The following is a 22544-nucleotide window of genomic DNA, read 5'->3' on the forward strand; positions in this document are numbered from 1 at the left end:
AATAGCGCAAGAAAGAAAGAAAGGAAAATACTACACCAGCCACAATCACAAAGGCGGCAAACAGTGTCTCCATGCGCACCGCGCACCTTTTCGCGCTCGCCCAGCTTCGTTGTTTTTAAATATCCTGCGAGGGCGGTTCGCTAATTACGATGTCGGTCCCAGTGGCAGCACGCAACGCGCCACGAGCGAGCCCGGGGTGGCAGCGCGTTTCGGCGCCACGCAGCTGCGTCGAGCGGCGACCAGCGAGCGAGGAGGAGGGCGCCCCGCGGGAGGAGGGACGGAAGCGCGGCGGCCGCCGGCGAAGCCGCGCGCGCCAGTCGGGACGCGGCCGGCAGCAGTAGCGCGCCGCTCGGCACTCCGCGCGCACCACTCCGCTATGGTGCCACAATGACCTCGCTGCCCGGCATGACCCACGACCCGTCGGCACCGCCGCCCCTGTTCCTCGACAGCCCGTACGTGTCGCCCGACTATGGCAACCTGTCGCTGCTGCCGTCGCTGCAGGCCGGCAACGTCAGCTCGGGCAAGCTGTACCAGGTGCCCGTCGGCTTCATCGTGCTCCTCTCCATCTTCTACGGACTCATCTCGCTGGTGGCCGTCGCCGGCAATTTCATGGTCATGTGGATCGTGGCCACGTCGCGGCGCATGCAGACCGTCACCAACTTCTTCATCGCCAACCTGGCCGTGGCCGACATCATCATCGGACTGTTCTCCATCCCGTTCCAGTTCCAGGCCGCTCTGCTGCAGCGCTGGGTGCTGCCAGAGTTCATGTGCGCCTTCTGCCCGTTCGTCCAGGTGCTCTCGGTCAACGTGTCCATATTCACGCTGACCGCCATCGCGCTGGACCGATACCGCGCAGTCATGTCGCCGCTCAAGGCGCGCACCACCAAGCTGCGCGCCAAGTTCATCATCTGCGGCATCTGGACGCTCGCGGTGGCGGCCGCGCTGCCGTGCGCGCTCGCGCTGCGCGTCGAGACGCAGGTCGAGTCGCACGCGCTCAACCTGACCAAGCCGTTCTGCCACGAGGTGGGCATCTCGCGCAAGGCCTGGCGCATCTACAACCACGTGCTCGTGTGCCTGCAGTACTTTTTCCCGCTGCTCACCATCTGCTTCGTGTACGCGCGCATGGGCCTCAAGCTCAAGGAAAGCAAGTCTCCCGGCAACGCCCAGGGAGCCCGCGACGCCGGCATCCTCAAGAACAAGAAGAAGGTGCGTACGCGGCCCCATCTTCTGGCGACATCGTCTGGCTGTCGCCAGATGATGATACCCTTTTGGGCGCGTCCTTGTTTTCGTCATGCACATGCCGATGCCCACAGCGAAGCGCGCAACATTCTCCCTAGCACTGCCAACACAATCATGATGGTCTTGCTTTGGTAGTTTTTTTTACGACGGACGTCAGCCATACATGGCCGCTCATGACTTAATGGAGCCCGATGAAAGCTAAAGTCACGGGACGAAAAAAAAAAAAGAAAAACGAAGCTCTACAGACCCTCCGTCGCTTGTGTTTCTTTCTAGATCATATTTCTTGTCCGTATGACATTAATAATATCAACTCGGTCTCGAAGTCAACGCCATGAAGGTTCACGCAGTTCTTGTCGGGAAGTTTGGCGCGCGTGGTCCCGACGGTAACCAAAACAACGGTAAACTTTTCTACGTGGGCGTAAGGCATATAAGCAACACATCCCTTCGAGTTTGCAAGCACAATGACAAAGCGCGCAACGGCAGGCGACGCGCGCAGACTTTATCGCGTCAGGAAACAGCAAAGTTGTGGCTGCGAGAATTAGCTTCAAGAACACCTGCCGAGGGGAGAAGCACCCGGTTTTTTTCTTTTTTTTTTTTTTGCTTACTACCGGCTCGCCGTTTCTGTATACCGTCATCAGTATTCCGTGCATGGTCCTCGGGTACGCTCGGTTTTCGTGTAAAGAATACATCGTTACCCGATGCAAGCACGTTGTGATGTTTTTATAGGCGACTAGCGAGACGTCGGTGAAAAAAAAAATTCATTTTTGCGGTAGCGTATTGCTCTGTGATCAGAGTCAGATGAACTTAATTACGCAAGACAGACCTTTCGTGTTACGCGCCCCCCTTCGGTGACGATTATCGGTAGAACTGGCTCCAGCCAATAGCGAAGCTTGCATGGTGGCTTCACTCGGAAATATTTGCTCACCATAACTACTTTCCAATGCTCCCAATGTGTGTCCTTAGTAACCATTGAAAGCATCCGAAAAGCAGCAATCTTCTCAAATGCTTTCAATGATTCTTCAGTTACTTTACGAAGTTTGACATTTGTTTTATATATTGTTGCAGCTCATGTGTGGAACGATTTTGTTAAAACCCGTTCGTCTGTGTGCGTATTCAATTATCTGCCCGAAACTTGCTCCTGAATATAGGTATATAAACGCTGCTCAGTACCGGCGTCATGCTTGCGATTGTGTTGTCTACATTTTCGCAGATATTGGCAGACAGAGCCTAAGTCCGCATGTGCAAGAGTTTTACCACCTTTACAGATATTTGCGCCCTTGTCACCCTAAGTGAGCCTATTTGTCGGAAGCAGTTCGTTTCCCAACAATCTTGCTTGTCCGGCTGTCAGTCACAACAAATCGACACCATTTTATCTCGACCTACTATCAGGGAATTAAATATATGTATATGTATAATTTCAATGTGTGCTCATCTTTGAGTATAGACGCTCAGTTCGCATTTAAAATTAACACGTTACGTTGCGACGTCAAGAAAGTCCTGTAGTGTTACATTACTTTACCCAGACAGCGTAGCGTAGGGAATAGGGCATGATCCATTCCGTGGTCTTATGAACAGCAGCGCACACCTGTCCTCAACATGGACTCGATAAGCTCATAACAGAGCCCTATAAGGACAGGCGAAACAGAGGCGTGCCATTCGAGAACTATGTATATTCGGAGCGAAACATATATACAATAATTTCACACTCTGAAATTTACGGCGTAATGCGCATGGTCACGGTATCGTGGACAGGCATGATGGTTCCACTCATTTAAGGGCTCCGCGCTAAGTGTTTTGCTTGCGGGCCATTCCGTTCGTGCTCACTTTGTTTCTTGCTTGATCATATTTCCCGACTGAACGACCAGCAGCGTTACAAGTGCGCGTCGAGACAACGACTCAAAGTACATAGTTTTTCAGTACAACTATTAGACGCCAGAGTTTTTTTTTTTTGCGGTACCTGGCAGTGGACCAGCGCAAAAATCCCACATTTCTTTTTTCCTAAGAAACGGTATCCTCCACGTGCTACTTTGAGGTTTTTCCAAAACGAACGAAACTTCAAGGAAGTCGTTACGTCAATGCTGGCGTCCGCGTGTACACACGCAGAAAACGAAACAGCGGCCGAGAAAGTAAAGAAGACGCACTGAGAGTGTGGCAATGAGCAAGATTTTCTTCTCTTTATTAAAATGTATTTTGACTGACAGCGCGCCTGGGACGAAGAGAAAGTTAGGATGTCTCCCGCTCACCAAACCTCCTCCACCGCGGGATTCTACTATTTCTCTGAGATTAATAGTCATCCTATTCGCCCCGTCGTTTAATGCGTACGCGCGATACTCGAGTTTAATCGCAGTTGGCAAGCGTTATGCTTCGCGTGGGCCTTTGAAATTTCGTCGCCACGATGCGGTCGCGTTCATTATGCTACGTTCACTTCCATTTGAACGTTCAACGCCGCCTAGGAACCGCGCCACTTCATATATAAAAAAAAAAAAACCAGCACCGGAATGCGAGAATTCGAAGCGGCGGCATACCTGAATTTGAAGCAAGTAAAAATAAAGTCTATAGCAACATGCTCGTCGTTCTCTGCCGGCGGCCGCAAAAACCTGTTGCTTGTGGATGCATAAAAACCCGTGCAACCAGCGTCATCGCACTACGAAACACGCCATAAATCTGGAAACCAAGAAACCAGAAAATTTTCGCAGGCGGCCCGAGTATAGCGTGCAGTTGTTAGAGAAACTTCGCTCCCTCGGTTTCAAATATTCAAGGACAATGAACTCTGCCTATATATATATATAAATAAATAAATAAATAAATAAATAAATAAATAAATAAATAAATCAGCAAACGAGATGAAATGGGATTAACCGAGGGGCCCGATTTTTATTAGTCATATCATAAGAAGCCAACAAACACTGACACCAAGGACAACACAGGGGAAATTACTTGTGCTTAATAAATGAAATAAAGAAACGATAAATTAGTGCAAATTAAGTGGAGGAAAAAAAAAACTCGCCGCAGGTGGGGAACGATCCCACAGCCTTCGCATTTCGCGTGCGATGCTCTACCAATTGAGCTACGGCGGCGCCGTTCGCCCGTTCACTTTCTCGGGTATTTATGTTTCCTAGTAGAACCCTGGGAGTGTTAGCCAGCGCCACCACACGCGAACCTTCGCGGCGGATGTGGAACGTCTTTTCTGCCGCAGGCGTCACGAGAACGTGATCTTTTTGGGATTTTCTTGAACCGTTGCACAGCTCACTTAATACGTACTCATCAGCCTGATGTCATAGTATTTGTTGTATTCTCCATATGATTATTTCCTTTTCATATAGTGGCACGCTTGTCAATATTCGTATTCATACTAAGTGTTATACGTATATTTCTTGCTTCTTATTTTGTACTTCTTTACCAAATTTTATCCTGACAATTACTATTACTGTAACTGCTGATGTGGAAACTTTTATCTGTAGCCCACTCCTGTAATAACCCTGTCAAAGGGTTGACAGTATGTTGAAATAAATAAATTAATAAGTAAATAACTATATATATATATATATATATATATATATATATATATATATATATATATATATATATATATATATATATATTATATTAAATATTATAAATAGATTAAAAGTGTCAATGAGAAAATTGTAGAGCAACATCAAAATCTCCCGATACAGCTTTCTGTTGCTCGATACTTGCTACATAAAAAGTGTTTTGCGAACGTTAAAGAAGCCCGCAAATGTACGCAAAATTGCCGCGCAACAGGGAGCTCGAGGCACTTTGCGTGCGTTCGCGGGCTTCTTTCACGCTCGGAAAAACACTTTTATGTAGCAAGTACTGAGCAACAGAAAGCTGTTTCGGGAGTTTTTCATGTTGCTCTACAATTTTGTCATTGACACTTTCAATCTATATATAATATTTGAGAAATTGATTATTTAAGTAGGACTAATTATGTAATCACGTAGAATGAAAAAGAGCAATTTGAGTATCTCCAAGCGACCGTAAACAACATTACCTTGGTTCTGTCCTGCTATATGGCATTCTCATATTTTTAATTTGGCTAAAGTTACGTGGGACACCCTGTGTGTGCGTGTGCGCGTGCGCGCGCGTGTGTGTGTGTGTGTGTGTGTGTGTGTGTGTGTGTGTGTGTGTGTGTGTGTGTGTGTGTGTGTGTGTGTGTGTGTGTGTTTGTGTGTGTGTGTGTGTGCGCGCGCGCGCGCACGCATATATATTCTGCGCTTTGCTTTCTGTTTTCACCGGCCCCAGCATGAAGAGTGCCCAGCAATCTTTTCTTTTGATGGGCCGACCTTGAAATATCGGCGAAAAGAAAGAATAGTGCGGGAAAGCAACCCACGAAATGCGAAAAGAAGGAAAACACGGGCACGAAGACGAAAGCGAGAATGCTGAAAATACTCTCGTGCGCTAACACCCGCGACACTCATGCGGCGTTGATCAGCGCCAAAAAGCCGCGCAAGAAGGTTGAGCACTCCAGAATGGAATGCTTGCAGGCGACGCTCCCGGGCCGCACTGGCCGCAGCATCTACGGGCGCTGAATGCGCGATCAACTTACTCGAGTCATCTTGCGCCGCCTGACAGCGCGGGATGTATCTTGCGCTCTCGTTGAAGCTTCCTCGTATCGTGGTCCTCGTAGCTGGTTACAACCTGTAACTCTCAGAAAACCGACGACGCATGCTAAGTTCTCGCGAAACGCTTAGCTCGCGCTCTGGTTCCTGCTACATGCATTAACCAGAGTCGCCGAGCTCGACGTGTTTCGATCGACATATCGAGGCTCTTTCATTCATCTGGAGACCCCAGGAATGCGGTAAACACGAACGCCGGTACTATTCATTCAGCTACTCTGCCGGTGGAACTATGCTCACAAGCATATTGTATATGCTTACAAGCATATATATGTATATGTAAGCATATACAAATATGCTTACAGGCATATAGTGTGGCCATAAGTGCAGCTTCGTGCTGGACGCCAGCGTCTAGTACTCGAGTGGGCCGTCGGAAAGGCTGCGCGAGCGTCGAGAGTTTTGCTAGCGCGATTACTCGTACGCAAAATGAGGCCGTTGTCGTATGGAGTTGTTGCAGAACATAAACACACACGCGCACCACTTGGTTTTAATTGAGAGGCATAGGAATGTCGCGAGGGATTGCTCTACTTTACATGTCATCGCGTGTGCTGGCAGAGTGCTGTTGACGTGGACGAGAATTCCTGTCCACTTCCCAGGCACAATCCTTGGGCGTTCTGCGTGTACGGCAAAGCGGGCGTCGGAAAACGAAGCCGTGGATACCAGCGATAGACACGTTTTAGTGAACACCCATGCTGACTGCCGCTGCTTGGCCTGCGCTACGCACACTTGAGTTAGCAATTGGAAACAACAGAACGAGCGGGAGATATGCTTGGGTGATGTCGTTGATCCTGTTATGTCCGACCATAAATAGGGGATCAAGACAGCAAGTTGGGCCAGTTGGTTAGGATTCATTGTAAGGTTCGTTACAGCGCAACACAAGACACGGACAAAAGGAAGGTATAAAACGACCACACAGCGCCGTGTCGTCGTTTAATAACTTCCTTTTCTCCGTGTGTTGTGTTGCACTCTAACGAACCTTACAATGATTATATAGGGGAAGTTAGTACCACCATATTTGCTTCCTGTAGCGTTTTATTTTTTTTTTCCTTTTCGCTTATGTACCAACGTTGATAGTTAAGGCTGGCCAAAATGAAACCTATGGAACCTATTTGCTCCCGCCGGTTGAACCTCATGTCCCCTGTAATCACGTAATCTACGTCTCTGTTTTCTCTCCCACTACATCAGCTTTAGCTTGATGCGTGTGAAAAAATACGCAGTTTATCGCGCAGCTTTCTAGGCGAAACGTCAATCGAAACATGGCGGCTCTGTCTAGGCGTGTGAGATGGCAAGTCCCGATTCCACCGAGACCACTTTGCTTGCCGGTGCTGCTTTTCGAACACGTATCGAATGTTTATTTTTACTTTTACCGCGTAGTTAAAGTCATGGGCGGGTTAAGTTGGACTTCCCTAAGAATATATATATATATATATATTCTTTCGAAGGTCAAACGTAACGCGCGTGTGACTTTAACTAATTGGTAAAAGTAAAAATAGACATTCGATACTATATATATATATATATATATATATATATATATATATATATATATATAATACTACACACTTATACCAACGGGTGATGCTGCAGCACCGAGCAGATATCATCTGTCCGACTATCACGTTTCTCACGTCGTCGCATTTTTTATGTTTGCTGCTGTTGAGAGGGACAGCACTTGGGGCGAAAGAAAAAAAAAAGAAAGAATAAAATTAAAATAATACAGTCAGAATCCGCCCACTTGGGCAGACCAGATAAGTACGCGAAAACAGGAGTCTTCAACGCTGCCCTGCAAGAAAGCAGAGCGGGCTTAAGGATTATTTTTTCTTCATTTTTTTTGTGTGTGTGCGTATTCTCCGAGTGCTGGTCGGTCGCTGCGACGCCAATCCGTGCATACAACGCGTTCTGCGAGGGAAGAAAGCCATGCGTCCAAAAGATTTCCAGACTATCGATTTGTGTTGTCAAAAACGCGTTTACTCGAGCGCCCGTACATGAGCGACAAACGCCCGTGCAAAACGAAGGAGCTTTTGTCATTTGCTCCGCCACCAGGCTTTCATCGGAGCACGCGCTGGCAGTTCGAAGAAGTTAATTCAGTCCCTTTGCGAAATTGTATTTCGGAAGTTCGTAAGAAAATATGGCGGGGTGTTTTTCTTTTTTTTTTTTTACGTGGAAACAGTGTGATGATGTTCGATATATATATATATATATATATATATATATATATATATATATATATATAGCGACTATACTTGACCGGGCGCGCTGCATTCTCCGACACTCGAGTACAAATATTCCCGCATGGCGCGCCCGCGGATAGCGTTCTCACACGCAGAGGCGCCAGCGAAACATATACGAGCACCAGTCATAGCGCTGGAAATGGGCAGCCTTGAGAATCAAAAATAAGGCCGTTAGCTTCTGGCGTTGAAACAAAATTTTCAGCCACTTGTTGCATATACAGAACGAAAAGGCCGGGCCGTATCGAAGGTACGTGCATCCATCCTAGATGCCACCACGAAATGCTGCTCGGCTGTCTTGAATTTCTATCGATATAATCAATACACATAACGCAAGACGTGTATCGGTGTCTATATTTTCGATGCGACGATTAAGGTATCGTTTATCCTTATGTAGAAGAAAATCCTATCGCAATATTCACGGAGACGGCCGGAGCCCACTGAAGGCTTGCAAATGCCAACAGCTAAGGAAATACCCTAAGAGACAGTAATTCCCATTTAGTTGGCTGATATTTCTGGAACCAAACAGGACTGGAAATATATTTTTAAAAAAACATGCACGCAGGGCCACTTTTGAAAGTGCGCACTTTTCAACTTTAGTAGGCGAGCGGGCCACCCCGCATGCTTTTTTCCTGTGGCAACAGGCAGCTGCACTGCGCGCGCGTATTGAACACAAGAAGCGGTAGGTAAACCAAAACTACAATCAATCGTAATTGCTCGTTAGAAGAATGTACGAACATTCAGCTTAAGTTTCAAAACCTAAGCGTCTGACGTCAGTTTATATACATGTAGAGTGTCCGAGCTAACTTCAGCCAAGCTGTTCCGCATGACAAAAAGAAATGAAAGAAAAAGAAAGGAAAAAAAAGATTAAGAAGAAACACGGTGCAAGATACAATTTCAAGACGTACGGTGTTCGGTCGTCAGACCTCTAAGACCTTAGGCCTTAGGCCGTCAGACCTTAGGCCTTATAATTATATATTGCGTCGTGTTTGTAATATTTTTTTGTTGAATATCTAGGCTAACGTTAGCTGCGACAAACGGTAGCATGATTATCGCATTGCGGCCCTATAGGGGGACGCGGGCGGGTGTGTCCTGTAAGTGTCCGCCTGGTGGACATGTCCATTTCGCCTAGAGCTGAAGTTCTGATTGGATGGGCTGGGGTACGGGCGTTAGAAGGAGACAGGCTCCCACAGCCAATCAGCACTTTAGCAGCAGACGAAATGGGCCTGTCCACTAGGTGGACACTTACAGAAGAGCACTACTGCATGGCTCATTAGCCTCGAGTCAGGGTACTGAAAGCATGTTCCACACTCAGTACGAAACTAAAGCACGGCTGCGCTTCTCGAGTTTTCACAGTGATGAGACACCATCTTGCGAGGACGCAAAGGAGCGCTGTAGCGTAAGGCGAGTGCTTTGCCAAATCGGTGATATGTCCTGCAGCGCTTGTGAATTTATTTTCTAGAAATTTCCGCCGAATAGCTGAACATGGAGTGTGGCGATCGGCGTGCTATCTTAGGCGGCATGTTTTGCTGTTTGTTCCTTTGACGGGATCAAGGTGAATGCAAGACGAACGTTTTGCAACATCATCGTCAACGCTAGGTACAACTTCTCCTATAGGGACGCGCACTTCGACTTCGGCCATACAAGCCTTCTATGCAGTTGCCATTCAGACACCTTTGACGCCTTCTGAAAAACTAGAGGTCTATACCACGACTTCATGTTTGTAAACATTACTGCCACGTCACCGGAAAACGGGCCAGAACTTTCAGCACGTAAACTGGAGCTTGATGTGTGGAAATATCGAAACCATGCAAAGAAACTATGGAAACGCTCTTGTTTCCTACCTGAACAGGTAGAAAATTGTGCCTATTACAAGCTTACACACTGGGTGGCGGTGCGCCCAACAGCGCCTTCTGCCGATTATAAAGGCAGCATGGAGAAATCGTTGATCTGGTGCAAGCACTGCGATCCCCCGTAGACTGTTTCAGAGTGACGCGCAACGTTAAAGCACTTAAAGTCGGAACCTCGAAAAATAATCCCCTTTCTCTTTAATAGCAAAAATTAAAAAGGTCTGTCGGCCGGAGTTGAGAAACTTGAAAGCCAACTCTACTGCAAACTTCGAAACTGTGCAGCTATAATTAGAAGTGTACGGATGCATCGAAGTTTCTTACGATACAAATAGTTAGTATCGTATCGGATTTAATTAGCTCGCTAGTATATGTCGTATCTCTACATAAAATAGCTCTTGCCTCACTGTCTTATATCTTTATAGCATGATACTTTTTCGTGGTATCTGTGTGCCACTGTGCTAAACACCAAGGGACTCGTCGTCGGCGCTACTTGTCCTATCAGAATGATGCACGTGTTTCCGAGCCTGAATTCGGCTGTAGCCCTGTGAGAGCTAATCGCTTCTTTCCATTAACGCAGCTGAGCTGAGAAACGCACAACAGACATAGTTAGGAGCCGTATGTGATGAATGAGGAAGAAAAAAAGGAAGAAAGGAGGAAATACTTAATTCCGGCATAGTGCCAGAGAGCAATCTGTGGCCATGGCTGTTGGAAGATAAACCTGCCTTAGATCCCATCACTTCATTAAAATGTTTCCGAAGTTAGTGCCTAATTAAGACATAAGCAGAATGACTAACCAGCGCTAAATAAAGACGAAAAAAAAAGTAAAGGAAGTGCCTAGTTTTTTTTTTTTTTTTTTACATTGTAGCCCAGATTCCTAGTTTAATTAGCTTAGTTTAAAGGCAGACAACGCTGCAGCTGAAGCCAGTTTTATTTCTTGTACTTTAGTGCCGTTTGTTTTCGTGCACCTTATTTCGGAACTAACTCACCTTATGTTTTTCCATGTGTTTTGGACGCCGGAACCTCAGTAAGGTGCACTTTCGATATCTCGCTCTTTTTTATCCTTTCTTTTTTTAAGCAAATGTGTTATTCTGATGGAGAGGGAAACATATAGCAGCAAAAATTATGCCTATAATTTTGTATTTTGCATGGGACACTAATGCCGCCTGAGAGGTGAGTGCTTTCAACACTCGGCCAGAGGAAATATTCGTTTGATTTCTTCTTGCTCACTTTCGTAGAAGAATGCGCAGCGATGTAACTGCTCAACAACAACAACAGCAACAACAACAGGAAATTTTAAAAAAAGCGAGACGGCTTTAAATCGACTAAATGGTAACCACTGATCTTGCTAACCGAATGCAACCAGACGCTTTTACATGAGACAGACGAAAAGGAATGACTCGGTGCGAAGAGCGCCGCCGGCTACGAAGAAGCGATCACGAGCGAAGGAAGTGAAATGCCGCACAACACAGGCCGTGCGCTGCAAGTGAATGCGCGGCGCCACAGAATCTTCCCGTTTTCACGACAGCCACAGCGAGGCAGCGCGAACAAAGCTAGAGTTCTCGTTCTAACGTTGTTGCAGCCACGGATTTCTGATCGGTGTCCCCGCTCAACCAGCCGTTCAGGGGCCACGGAATTGTGCTGGTGCTTAGCGCAAGGTGACAGGTTTTATTCCAGGCTTTCTGGTGAGTCTTGATGCTAGAATCTGCGTGTACTGGGACGTCTGTGGCTGTTAATAGAACCATAAGTGCTGAAAGTTAACCCGAGTGAACCACAACCGTCTTTGCCATAGCTCCAGCTAAGTGAAACACGTAAAGCACAGTGAACAAATGAATGAATCCACTCACTCACTCACTCACTCACTCACTCACTCACTCACTCACTCACTCACTCACTCAATCAATCAATCAATCAATCAATCAATCAATCAATCAATCAATCAATCAATCAATGCGCATTTCGTATCGGTCCGACTTCGTGTGACCCTGAAGCGAAATCGGCGTCCTCCAGTAGATTAATTTATATAACGCCACTGCACTCGCCCCAGGCTCCAACAGCACAGCTTCGCGCGACGCACTTTCACTGCGCTAACTAGACGCAAGCGAGGGGAAACAACAGACAAACAAACAAAAACCCACATGGTAGGACACGATCGAGTGTTCGTGCCGTTCCTTTCTCGTCCGTGTATCGTTCGCTCTGCGACAATGCCGTATGAATTACTAACCATATTCCGTGAGATGCATGCGCCGCTTGTAGACGATTAATGTTTTAGCTGGCAGTATACCCGCGCCGCTCGGTTGCTCCTGAGCCTCGCATACACGCGCGCCTTTGCCCAAAGTGCATGCCCAAAGAACGTCGCCCATTTCTCAATCTAAGAATTTCATTCATCAACCACATTTATTACTTGCGATTTTCTGCGATGGATCCGTCTCACCATTTGGTGGCCACGTTGCATACCAAGCTTTGATAAAGAACCACCCTGGCAGTGCCCGTAGCCAATGTAGCCGTTTTACTTTAATTTACCTCGCTGTTCATTTCCTCCCGTCATGATCGGGTCCGTCGCCGCACTGGCAGCGCTACAGATGATCACGTCGATTCGTGCCACGCTGTCCATTTTCGGCCTCCTTTTTCGCCGATCCGTCTGCATAAGAGCGCTTTCTTTTCTCCAGTCAAAGAAAACCAGCAGCGCATGGTGAATTTCATCTTCAAAGACGCAACCGTGAAATGCATCATCGCGCAAATATACGTGCGAAAGATCACGAAGTGCTGAAACGCAGTCAGTGGCGGATGGAGCAGGGACTGCACGGAGTTTCGACGTATCCTGGAAAGATGTTCTGAGTCTTTTTTTTTTCTTCTTACTCTTATTATTATTAACAGTGTCCTGGTATTATGCCCACCACCTCCGTTTCTGTTCCTTTTTCAGTATATTTTCTTCCTACCTGAGTGTCGCCAGTTGGTGGTCTCATCCACATCTGTCTCGCTAGGCTGAATAGGTTCAGTGCCGTTCTCGCCGTTTTATCCTACAAATGATGCGAGCGTTCGCAGATCGGAGAAGGCGTGGACGAAGATAGCGACGTCAGAGCTAGGTGATCGTTGTAGGACGTCGGCGAAATAGCGGCGACGCCTCCGCTTGCGTCGCGCCGTGCAGCAGCATTGCTTATCTCGTAAAACTCGCCGCAGTTCCCGATGGGCGAGAAAGGAGTCGTTTAGAGAAATGCCAGCCGTCGATAATGGCCGCTTTGGAGGCGGTGGGGCATGCGCTTAAGTGCCCTAACACTAAAGTGACTTTCAATGGGCGCATATTGTGATCGATTCGACCAGCCCCCCCCTCCCCTCCCCACAAACTTTCGCTCGCCGACTGCTGTCGCTAACGTACACTTATAGTCTGACTGGGTCCGATGTTCCCGGTGGCGCTGGCGCACGCGGTGAGTGAGTGAAGAGAGAGGACGCCAAAATTTCGACAACTCGAACCTCAGTCTTTGTCTTCCGCTTCCGAAGTGAAGCTGTTGGCGCCGGGAGATCTAGGGAAAATGGGTCAGGGAAGAGACTGCGGTGAGTTGGTTGGCTGGAGACGGAGCTTTTGGCATCGAGGCATCAAAGAGCAAGAAAGAAGGGCTGAGAGACTGGCGCAGACAGCCCTCCATCCTCACCTCCCTGACATCTTACAACTCCTAGTCTAGGTGGTGTTGTCTCTTACCGCTGCACTGTTCGTGCAGCTGGTGCTTGTGTCCAACTCCTTTTCAGTCGGAAATCGTTCATCACATGATTACTTATGAACATAGTTGTCCATGACCATATCATCGAAATTCCTGGCACGTTTTCAAGGGTTGCCGTAAGGTTTTTGGTTGTTACCAGCAGATGCTGTAGTACTTGAGCGACGGTTCATAGAAGACTTGTGACACGGTGTCTCGATGGTTGCCAAGCCATTATGGTATTATTGGAAACGAGCCGGCAGACGCAGTGGCTGGGTCTTCACATGGCATTGACGATTTTTGCGCCGCTGTCATGACGTCAAGAACAGCTAGACGCAGCGGGAAAGCTCCGTGCGCTTGCTCGCGAGCTTAAGTTGGCCTAATGGAATTGGGCATACACTAGAAAGAAGCGACTTTGTTCCCTAGATTCTCATCTGAAGCTCCGCCTTCCGCACGGCGTACCACAACGGAAGGTAGCTTTCGTTTATCGCTTATGGCTTGGAGCAGCTTTTACTAATGTCTACTGCTACTTCATCGGAAGGGCCACAAGATCAGAATGCGAAGTCTGCGGGTGCAAAGAGACGATAGCAAACCTTCTGTGTGATTGTCATCGTTTCAATGCACAAAGAAAAGGCCTCGAATTGGCGCCATGCTTAGTAAAGGTTGACAAGCGTCCCCTTACGTAAGCGAGAATTCTTGGTCCCAGCCGGCGTCTGCCCGAACTGCTTTAAAAGCGCTTGTCTGTTCTTTTAAAAGCAGCGGGACTCATGGAAAAACTGTAGTATATGTGAACAGATACATTATTTTTTTTAAATCCTCTTTTGTCTTCTCATCTTTTCTGCCCTTACCCCATCCCCCTGTGTAGAATAACCAACCGGACACCTAATCTCGTTAACCTCTCTGCCTTTGACCTCTTGTTTCTCTCTCTCTCTCTAACTTCAGGTCGGGTATCACTTGCAAGTGGACATAATTTTGCTCATAAGTGTCCAAAAACAAAAGACGGGCGACGGTGCTACCTTGCCGCGCTCGTAGTAGCACCCTCTGACGCTTGACGGCATCTACTCGAGACATTAGTGAACAGTTTAATCGTTGAACAACTATTTCTTTTTTCTACATACAAACCAGCGAAGCCTGCTTTGGAAACATACTGTAAAAACAGGTGAAGCTATTTTGAAATCCATGCCGTCAGAATGACGTATTGCCGCTAGTGCTTCAGCGCGAAATAAAAAAAAAAGCAAGATAAAAACTCTTGTTTTTATTCTTTCCCTTAACCGTACATTATTTTTCTAAATAAATACAATTAGAGTCTTTCAAGACTGTTTCATCGTTCTAAACTAACTTAGCGTTGCTGTTTAAAAGTAACAGCTTCTGCCAATCTTGCAACCGACGCAAGTTGGGGGAGAATAGACTAATACGTTCAGGGCGTATATTGTAACGTAATGGGCGAGCCGAGAATTACACCATATTCTACCGCCATAAGTTTAGTGTGCAAAGTGCACAGGAACTGCGCGCGCGTGGGGTATATTGTTTTCCTCTCTTCAGCATTTCGTTCTCATTTATCCGTTCCTTAACGGCCCGTGCTTGAGGTAATATATAAGGAGGGGTGCGTGTGTGTATGTCGGGGGGGGGGGGGGGGATGGAGTAGATATACAAAATACGCTAAAATTTGTCAGTGATAGTAACAGTAATGAAAAATAATGGCATAAGTTAGGCACTGAAAAAAAGGCAGTTGAAAGACTGGATACACATAAACAAACAAGAATATTGCGCAGCCTATACACGACGGAGCAAAAAGCGCAATTCAGAAAGGCTTCTTACAGGAAAGTAGAGTTGGAAAAAAAAGAAACATCAGTCAGCCAAACAAAAATCACGAAAGGCGAGCTCTGGTTAATACATAAATTGTGTGAATAATAAATCTCGAGATTTTACTGCATCGCATTTAGGGACGAGCAATTCGGGTGGTTTATTCCATCCCGCCATGGTGATCGGCAAAAACGAGTTGTCGAAGGCGTTAGTATAGAACCGGGAAGAAGCCGAGCACTCGTCGAAATCAGACAGACAACGAGAAGTGCGGACAGGCGGGAGAAGGAGCGTTCCATGTAAATGTGCAAAAGTGCATGTCCCGCGAAATAGGCACGTTTGTCAATAGGCTTCGCTTGACAACCTGTCGAGTTCAGCGGATCGTGGAGACTGACGCGTGTCTTCCATCAAGCACTTTATTTTAACTCGACGAGATACGATCTCTCAATAGCAACGAAGCATGTACGGTATAATGGACGGAGGCTTTGTGGTGGTCATTTTTTGTAGTGAGCGCTGGTACGTAATATCAATTGGCTCTCCCGAGCCATGCAAGAGCTATCACGCACTGTTCTGTACATGTTATCATCCACGTCGTTGGAAGCTGTTTATTTTCCAAGGGGAAAGTTTTTTTTAAAAAAGGCACCTTCACAAAACCTTATTTATCCACCGCAGTGTACTGGAGGCTGAAGCTGCACGCTTTGACAAATATAGCGATTTCGTTCGTTGCGCGTTTGGGGCCGTGTGTTTGGATCGTGTTTTCGCAGTCGAGTACATTGACGCGGGCTTGTTATTGATGTGGCCGTTGAAGCCCGGGCTGCCGTGAAATTCCGTGTTGTGGCTTTCTTTCAGGTTGTTTCGGTTGAACACGCGAAGATGTATAGAGTAGGGCGCAATGCTGCAAGTGATGCCATTTTCGTAATGATGCGTTTTTCGAATTGCCCATAGCGAGCAAATAATTTCGTTCCATCAACATCTCAAATTGGTTTCAAATGGTGTCTCGGAATTCAGTGCCCGAATTTCATTCCGGAGTTTAAGCTTTGCCTAAAAACGAGAAGGTCTGGCTCAATGAAGTCGAAAAGTTGCCCACAACCCCGGTGTATATCCGCCGCAAAGAGTTTACAGTGTCACGAAATGGAAACAGAGAACCAAGCTGAAATGATGTATGACCATTTCAGGAGCTCTGTTTGCAAAAATCTCCGCCAATCTACTCCTGTGAAGGTGGTTGGTCAGCGAAGCTGTAGATAAATTGCGCCTAATTAATGTAGCGCAACTTGTTAGACACCGATCACGCGATTGCGTGCATTGTTATTCAAAGTGATATATGACAAAAACACACTTTTCAATGCAGTTAAAAAAAAATTATTTTATTTATTACTTTGAACATGCTGCGATAACTGCTTTGTGGTCACTGCGATACACACAGATGCTTTCCGCTCTTGTTTGAGAAATGTTTTTGTCCAAAGGTAGATTGATCCATGACCCGTGTACGGTAGTTGGCTGAATAAATCGTTGAAGTAACCGATGCCAAAGTGTTCCACGAAGTGGGTGAACCACTGCTGTGTTTCCGCTTTTGAGATGTCAGCGTTAAAGGCTCGGACAAGGACCAGCCGAGAGGGATCGGCGCAACGTACGTTGATCAACGCGGAAGTGCGCGCCCTTCGTCATCAATCATGTGGTCTGACGGCTGTTCGCGCGCTTCGTATGGAAACGAAAGCTGTGTTTTATGTGCGGTTCGCGCCTCTGCCTTGCGGGGGTATGAGCTATTGCGCCTAGGCACTGCACTGCCGCCGGGATCGGCCCACGGGGTTTTCTGCCGACGCGACGGACGCGAAAACGATCCCGGCATCCTAGCCATAGACAGTTTACCCTGTAATATGTGGCTCATTTGAGGACAGAAACACCGCTAACTTCTTCACGATTAGTTTTGCGCCAAACCGCGGCGCCGATTACGTCGCTATGCTTTCGCGCAATATTGCACTCGTCTGGGCCGTTTCAGGGCGCGAGAAGTTTAAATAAGTTGGTCCCGCTAGGCATGTAGCTCGCATGCACCGCGTGTGAAATGCGTGAGTTTTGGCCTCTCCTCGTGACGTCATATTTGACTCAAAGAGCGCGGGTCTTGTTGCTGCCCACAAGTCTTTTATACTAGGCATACTAAACAATTAGCTAGGTGGTAAAGTGGCGCACGGTGACGTTACATGCGTAATAATGTCGCGAAGAGGTGGCTTCGGAATGCTATCTTAGCATCTTTCGGGGAGCCAGGAGGACATAAGACCTGGAAAAGTGGCCTGGCACTGAGTGTTCCGTACGTCGTAAGTATTTATTCTCCACCGCAGCGGCGTCTAAAATGCTGTTTTGTCCTGCATTGTCGCGTCTGAATTTGTTATTAAAACGCAAGAAAACGTGATAGAGCATGTATAGCTTATATCGAATATCGGCGGGGCGCCAAATTTGGAGGAATGTCTGCGGTTATTGTGCGCCCGTTTCGATCTTTCTCTTCACGTATTTATTTTATGTGAGAAAAAAAGAACAGAATTTCCAATATATTAGACAGAAAAGAGAGAATTCTGCCGAAGAGTTCACTCTAGGAAAGCTTTATTTTGGTCACCATGGTCATGTGTTGAGAGAAACCACATTCGAGAATAGTCGAGCTTTCCATATTATGACATCCCCATCGTGACATAGTGCCCTTTAAGAATCGTTATAGATGGTGGTCTCAAATTGTCTTGTAAATAGCAATGTGAGAAACCCTATGTGTAAGCAAAGCGCTCCCTGGGTCTGTTTGCGCACGCTGTTTTAATTGTTTACCTTTGACCAGCCTACTACCAGGCGTTCTTAATCGTTTAGTCCTTGTTGATAGCAGAATGACGGGGCGCCAGAATGTGAAAAAAAATTAGCTGATAATTGAACAGTTCAGTGAGAGGAAAAGAGGTCGAATAATAGTAAATACTTGGCTTTGACGCTCCAAGGCAACAAACCGCGGCAACAAACCTAGGGCTATGAGAGAGACACCGTATCATAGCGGAGGTCTCCAGATTAATTTCAACCACTCGGAGTTTTTTAACGTGCATCAAAAACGTGGCACCCCGGGCTTTAATGTAATTAAAGTTGTCACTCCAGCTTCGTGGTGTGACTCTCGTCATGCCGTCTTCTTTACGCCTTCTACACCGACCCAGTCACCCTCTGTCTAACAACATGGGTCGCTAGCTATGTGGGCGTGGTCGAGATGCCGCCGGGGTTGTCGCATCGTCGTCATTCCAGCTTTGTCACCTCACTTTCTTCGTGCCATCGGCGTGACGCCATCGTTTTCATACAGTCGTCATACATTCATTGTGACACCGTCGTCGTGATGCTGTCATGGTCATTTCACCGTCGTCACTCCAGCTTCGTCCCCCAACTTACCTTCGTCATACCATCGCCGTTCTACAGGCTTCGTAATTCAGTCATTGTCATTCCTTTGTCGTCGTACACTCGTCGTCATCCAGTTGTCCTCATACCGTTGTCATGACATCGTCGTGGTGTTGTCGTCATACCCGTATCGTCTTGCATTCGTTGTCATACTGTATTCGTGACGACGATGCGGTCGTTCCATCGTAGTCATTCTAGCTACGTCTTCCGACTTTCGTCATGCCGTCGTCGTCGCGCTGTCGTTTTGTTTTCGCCATCACTTCAGAAATGTCATCCCATTGTCGTCATGCCATCGTCGTCATTCCTTCTTCGTCAGTCTGCCGTAATTTGCTGTCGTCATTATATTGTGATTACGACGCCATTCTCATACCATTGTCAATATTGCGTCGCCGTCAGACGATCTCTATCACGCTCACATGATGTTATGCCGTCGTCGCCATGCCATCCTAGCCGTGCTATCGTCGTCAAATCCAGCTTTGTCACCCAGTTGTCGTCATAGCGTCGTCCTTAAGCCATCGATGTCATAGACGCTCGTCTTCATTCCATTGTCCGCATGTCAACGTCATCACGCTGTCGTCGTTATACCACGGTCATCACTTGAGAATCTTCATCTCAGTGTCGTCATGCCGTCGTCGTCATACCGCCTTTGTCATTCCATCCACGTCATTCCTTCTTCGCCATTCCTTCATCGTCACTGCGTCGACGTCATGCAGTCGTCGTCAAGCCTCCGTGCTCATGGACGACCTTGGTAAGCGAGTGTCATGGTAAGTTGGGACAATATCAGAGTGTGTCGCATATAGTCAAAACAACGCAAGTCTCAAAATGACGGCTACAGATGTTAAATAATCGTGACTTCAAATATACGACATTTCAGTAAATTACTACAATACTAATCGCATTACGATCGACAAATATCATTGTGAGATGAGTTCTGCTTTAAGTTGTTTTTCATTCCGCAACCGGGGTACTAAACGCGGCTGGGGACGGAACCCACGAGCTCGCGCTTAATATAGCTATTGGAGAACAGCCGATAATTCAATTCGCGAGTTGTTGCAGGGAAGCAAAACTGCGGGCTGAAGAGCAGTTCACTAGTAAAGTCCAATATGAAACTAACAGTTATGGACTAGTGTAACGTCGCTACGAAACAACAGAAAAGAAAGAGAAACGGGCGAGGACTGCAAGATGCTAAACGCAAGGAGACGAATTACGCGAATAAGAGGGTGAGTTGACGTTTCTTGAAAAGCGGTCTCGGTGCACGGTGTCCAACGCGCGAAAAATGTGCCTCGAAATATAACTGTAATAACCAATAACTGCAGCTGTAGTGAAATATAAAAAAAAGAATTTAACTTCTCTTGAGGGATTCTTTGCTTCTTGGGTGGTACCTGGTGCTGAATGCTGGTGCGGTATCTCAATGCTCCTCACATCATCTCTCACGCGAGATGAAGAACACCCTGCAGCCGAATTTCGTTCAATAACCAGCCACTGACGGCGAACGCCTTCTGCATTCGGAAAAATGTCGGCCATATTTTATGCGGCCGTTGTTCCCCGTGAGCCGATGAAATGAAATCACTCTGCATCGCCCCAAAACATGCCTGCACAACACCCAAACAAGCAGCACTAGAACTAAAAGCGCTACCGGTGGCTGTATCCAGGCGATGAATAAAGACAGAAAGAAAGGAAAAATGAATGCGCAGATCCAATGCACATCTGCGAATTTATGTGAAGCGAAGCTTTCGCGAAGCGGTTAATCAAACGCTATAAATTTGCCTGTTTCATTCCTGCGTCTTTGGGGAAAAGAAAACTGGCGCGCGCTCATGCTCTCTCGCACGCCGATGTTACTTTTGAGACCGTGGGCCCGTAGACGGCAAGTTCACGCACCATGATAGAAGAAGGCTCGTAAGGCTTGGCTCGACATGTAGGGCATTTTGAAACACAACGTTTATATATTTGCCGGATTTACAAGAACATAGGAATGACGATGAGAACAAGTTCAGTTCGAGTTCAAACTGCCGATCTCTGAACAAGGCGACCGTCTCCTCTTTTATCCCTTCCCTCATCCCGGTGAGGCCATATTTCTCCAATCCGATGCTAGGAGACAGGTGACATCATCTGCGGCGGACCCGGAGGTTTGCAGCCCTTTTCCTCCGAGGAGAGCTTAGCCCAAAACACATACACGTATGAACGCCACGTGCGTGTTAGGGGTGGAGTGATTGCGGTGAGGAAGAGATGCTATTTCTGCAGCACTTGTAGGGAGCATGGCTCAGCATCTGTGGGGAGAAGAATAGTAGGTGGAAAAGACGGGAAAAGGTAGAGAGGCGTGAGGAAGGAGGAGAACAGTGTCCGTGGTTTTGGACGTGTACCAGGAGTCCTCTACAGCCGGTCGTCCAGTATGGTATCCTAAAGAAAGCGTAGAACTGCCCTGAAGACTTGGCTGTGGCGGCGGGTTGGGAAGCAGGAAACACTCGCATGAACCGGGAAAGAGGGAAACACACCGAGGACACACAATGACCCCGTCTCAGAGACAGTTTGCGCTCTTTTGTATTCCATATGGCCGCCTGCGTCCAGCTCGCTGTTTTCTTGGTCGTCCCGGAGATGAGAAAGAAAAGTCTAAGACACACACATCATCGAGGAGAGAGCTCACACCGCTCTCAGTTGACACGCCTTGACCCGTTACGGGCTTAGCAATTAGCTAACCCTCCTCTACTGTGTTTGGGCTGCTTGGCTGCTTCTTATTAGCGGCTGTATTATTTCTCCGTGACACACCCTTTACTAGAAGCTCCTCACCTCAGCGTAGGGATTAAAGGGCGAAAGTCGTAAATAAACATTCGCATATTCGTGCCCCGTGACGTGGGTCAGTGACATGGCGCCGCGGAACCAACGCACGATCAAAACGCTACGCAATGTGAAACAAAGGGGACGATCATCTCACAGAGCTAGTTAGCGTTGGCAACGATAGCAGCGTACGTGCGATTGATGAGGCCTCATGGTTAGAGCATTGGGCTGCTATGCTGGGGGACCGAGGTTCCATCGGGCAAGCAATTCAATTATGTATGATAGTGATCTATTCGGCAAGATAGCAGCACCACCCAGCAGCCACGATTAGTAAAGTCTGGGAGGGTTCTCAAAGGAAGCTTCGCTTTAATATCGAAACCAAGAATAGTAACTCGTCCGGTATAAAGAATTACTACATCCGCACAAACGCCGCGGTACTGACAGCACTGTCGCTCGACTTAGAGTTATTCCCGGCACCCTCTTTGAGCGTGGCTTACATCTGCGCACACGCGGCGTATTGCTCGCCTCCAAGCGGTTATTCTCAGCATTTTCAGCAACGCTAAAAAGAAAAGAGGAAGATACCAGCACTGAGGACAAATTATGGTAAACCACATAAAGAATACAAATTACCTGCATTGGTAAATCGCCTACAGGATCTCATTGATTCTGAATATACATTCTAATACCATGGCCAAATCTATCCTGATACGCCATTAAATTGAGTTTGCCTAAATAATGAAGTGTTTTGTATTTCTGTTGTCACACTGTATGTCATTTTGCATTGTGTGATGCAAATGTTTTTTGGCTTTATTTCACCTTATCTGCAAGTCTGTGTTAAATTAGTTGAGTGAATGCTGACAATGTTCCGTGACTTATGCCGCAGTTGTATTTTTGTTCTATCTTTTTTCTTATGCTTATACT

General features: G+C 47.1%; 1 protein-coding gene across 2 annotated transcripts in view; it reads left to right on the forward strand.

The window, feature by feature from the left end:
* The first annotated feature begins 331 nt into the window (after positions 1–331).
* LOC142585299 (RYamide receptor-like) overlaps positions 332–22544 on the forward strand; it is a 324809-nt gene continuing 302596 nt past the window's right edge. For both annotated transcript variants that reach the window (XR_012829068.1, XM_075695953.1), the window contains exon 1: positions 332–1206. Coding sequence is in view for 1 of the 2 variants with exons in the window: in XM_075695953.1 (XP_075552068.1) it covers positions 388–1206 (819 nt within the window). In the remaining variant the exon portion in view is untranslated. The remainder of the gene's footprint in view (positions 1207–22544) is intronic.

The sequence above is a fragment of the Dermacentor variabilis genome, chromosome 1, assembly GCF_050947875.1.
Source record: "Dermacentor variabilis isolate Ectoservices chromosome 1, ASM5094787v1, whole genome shotgun sequence".
Classification (NCBI taxonomy): Eukaryota; Metazoa; Arthropoda; class Arachnida; order Ixodida; family Ixodidae; genus Dermacentor; species Dermacentor variabilis.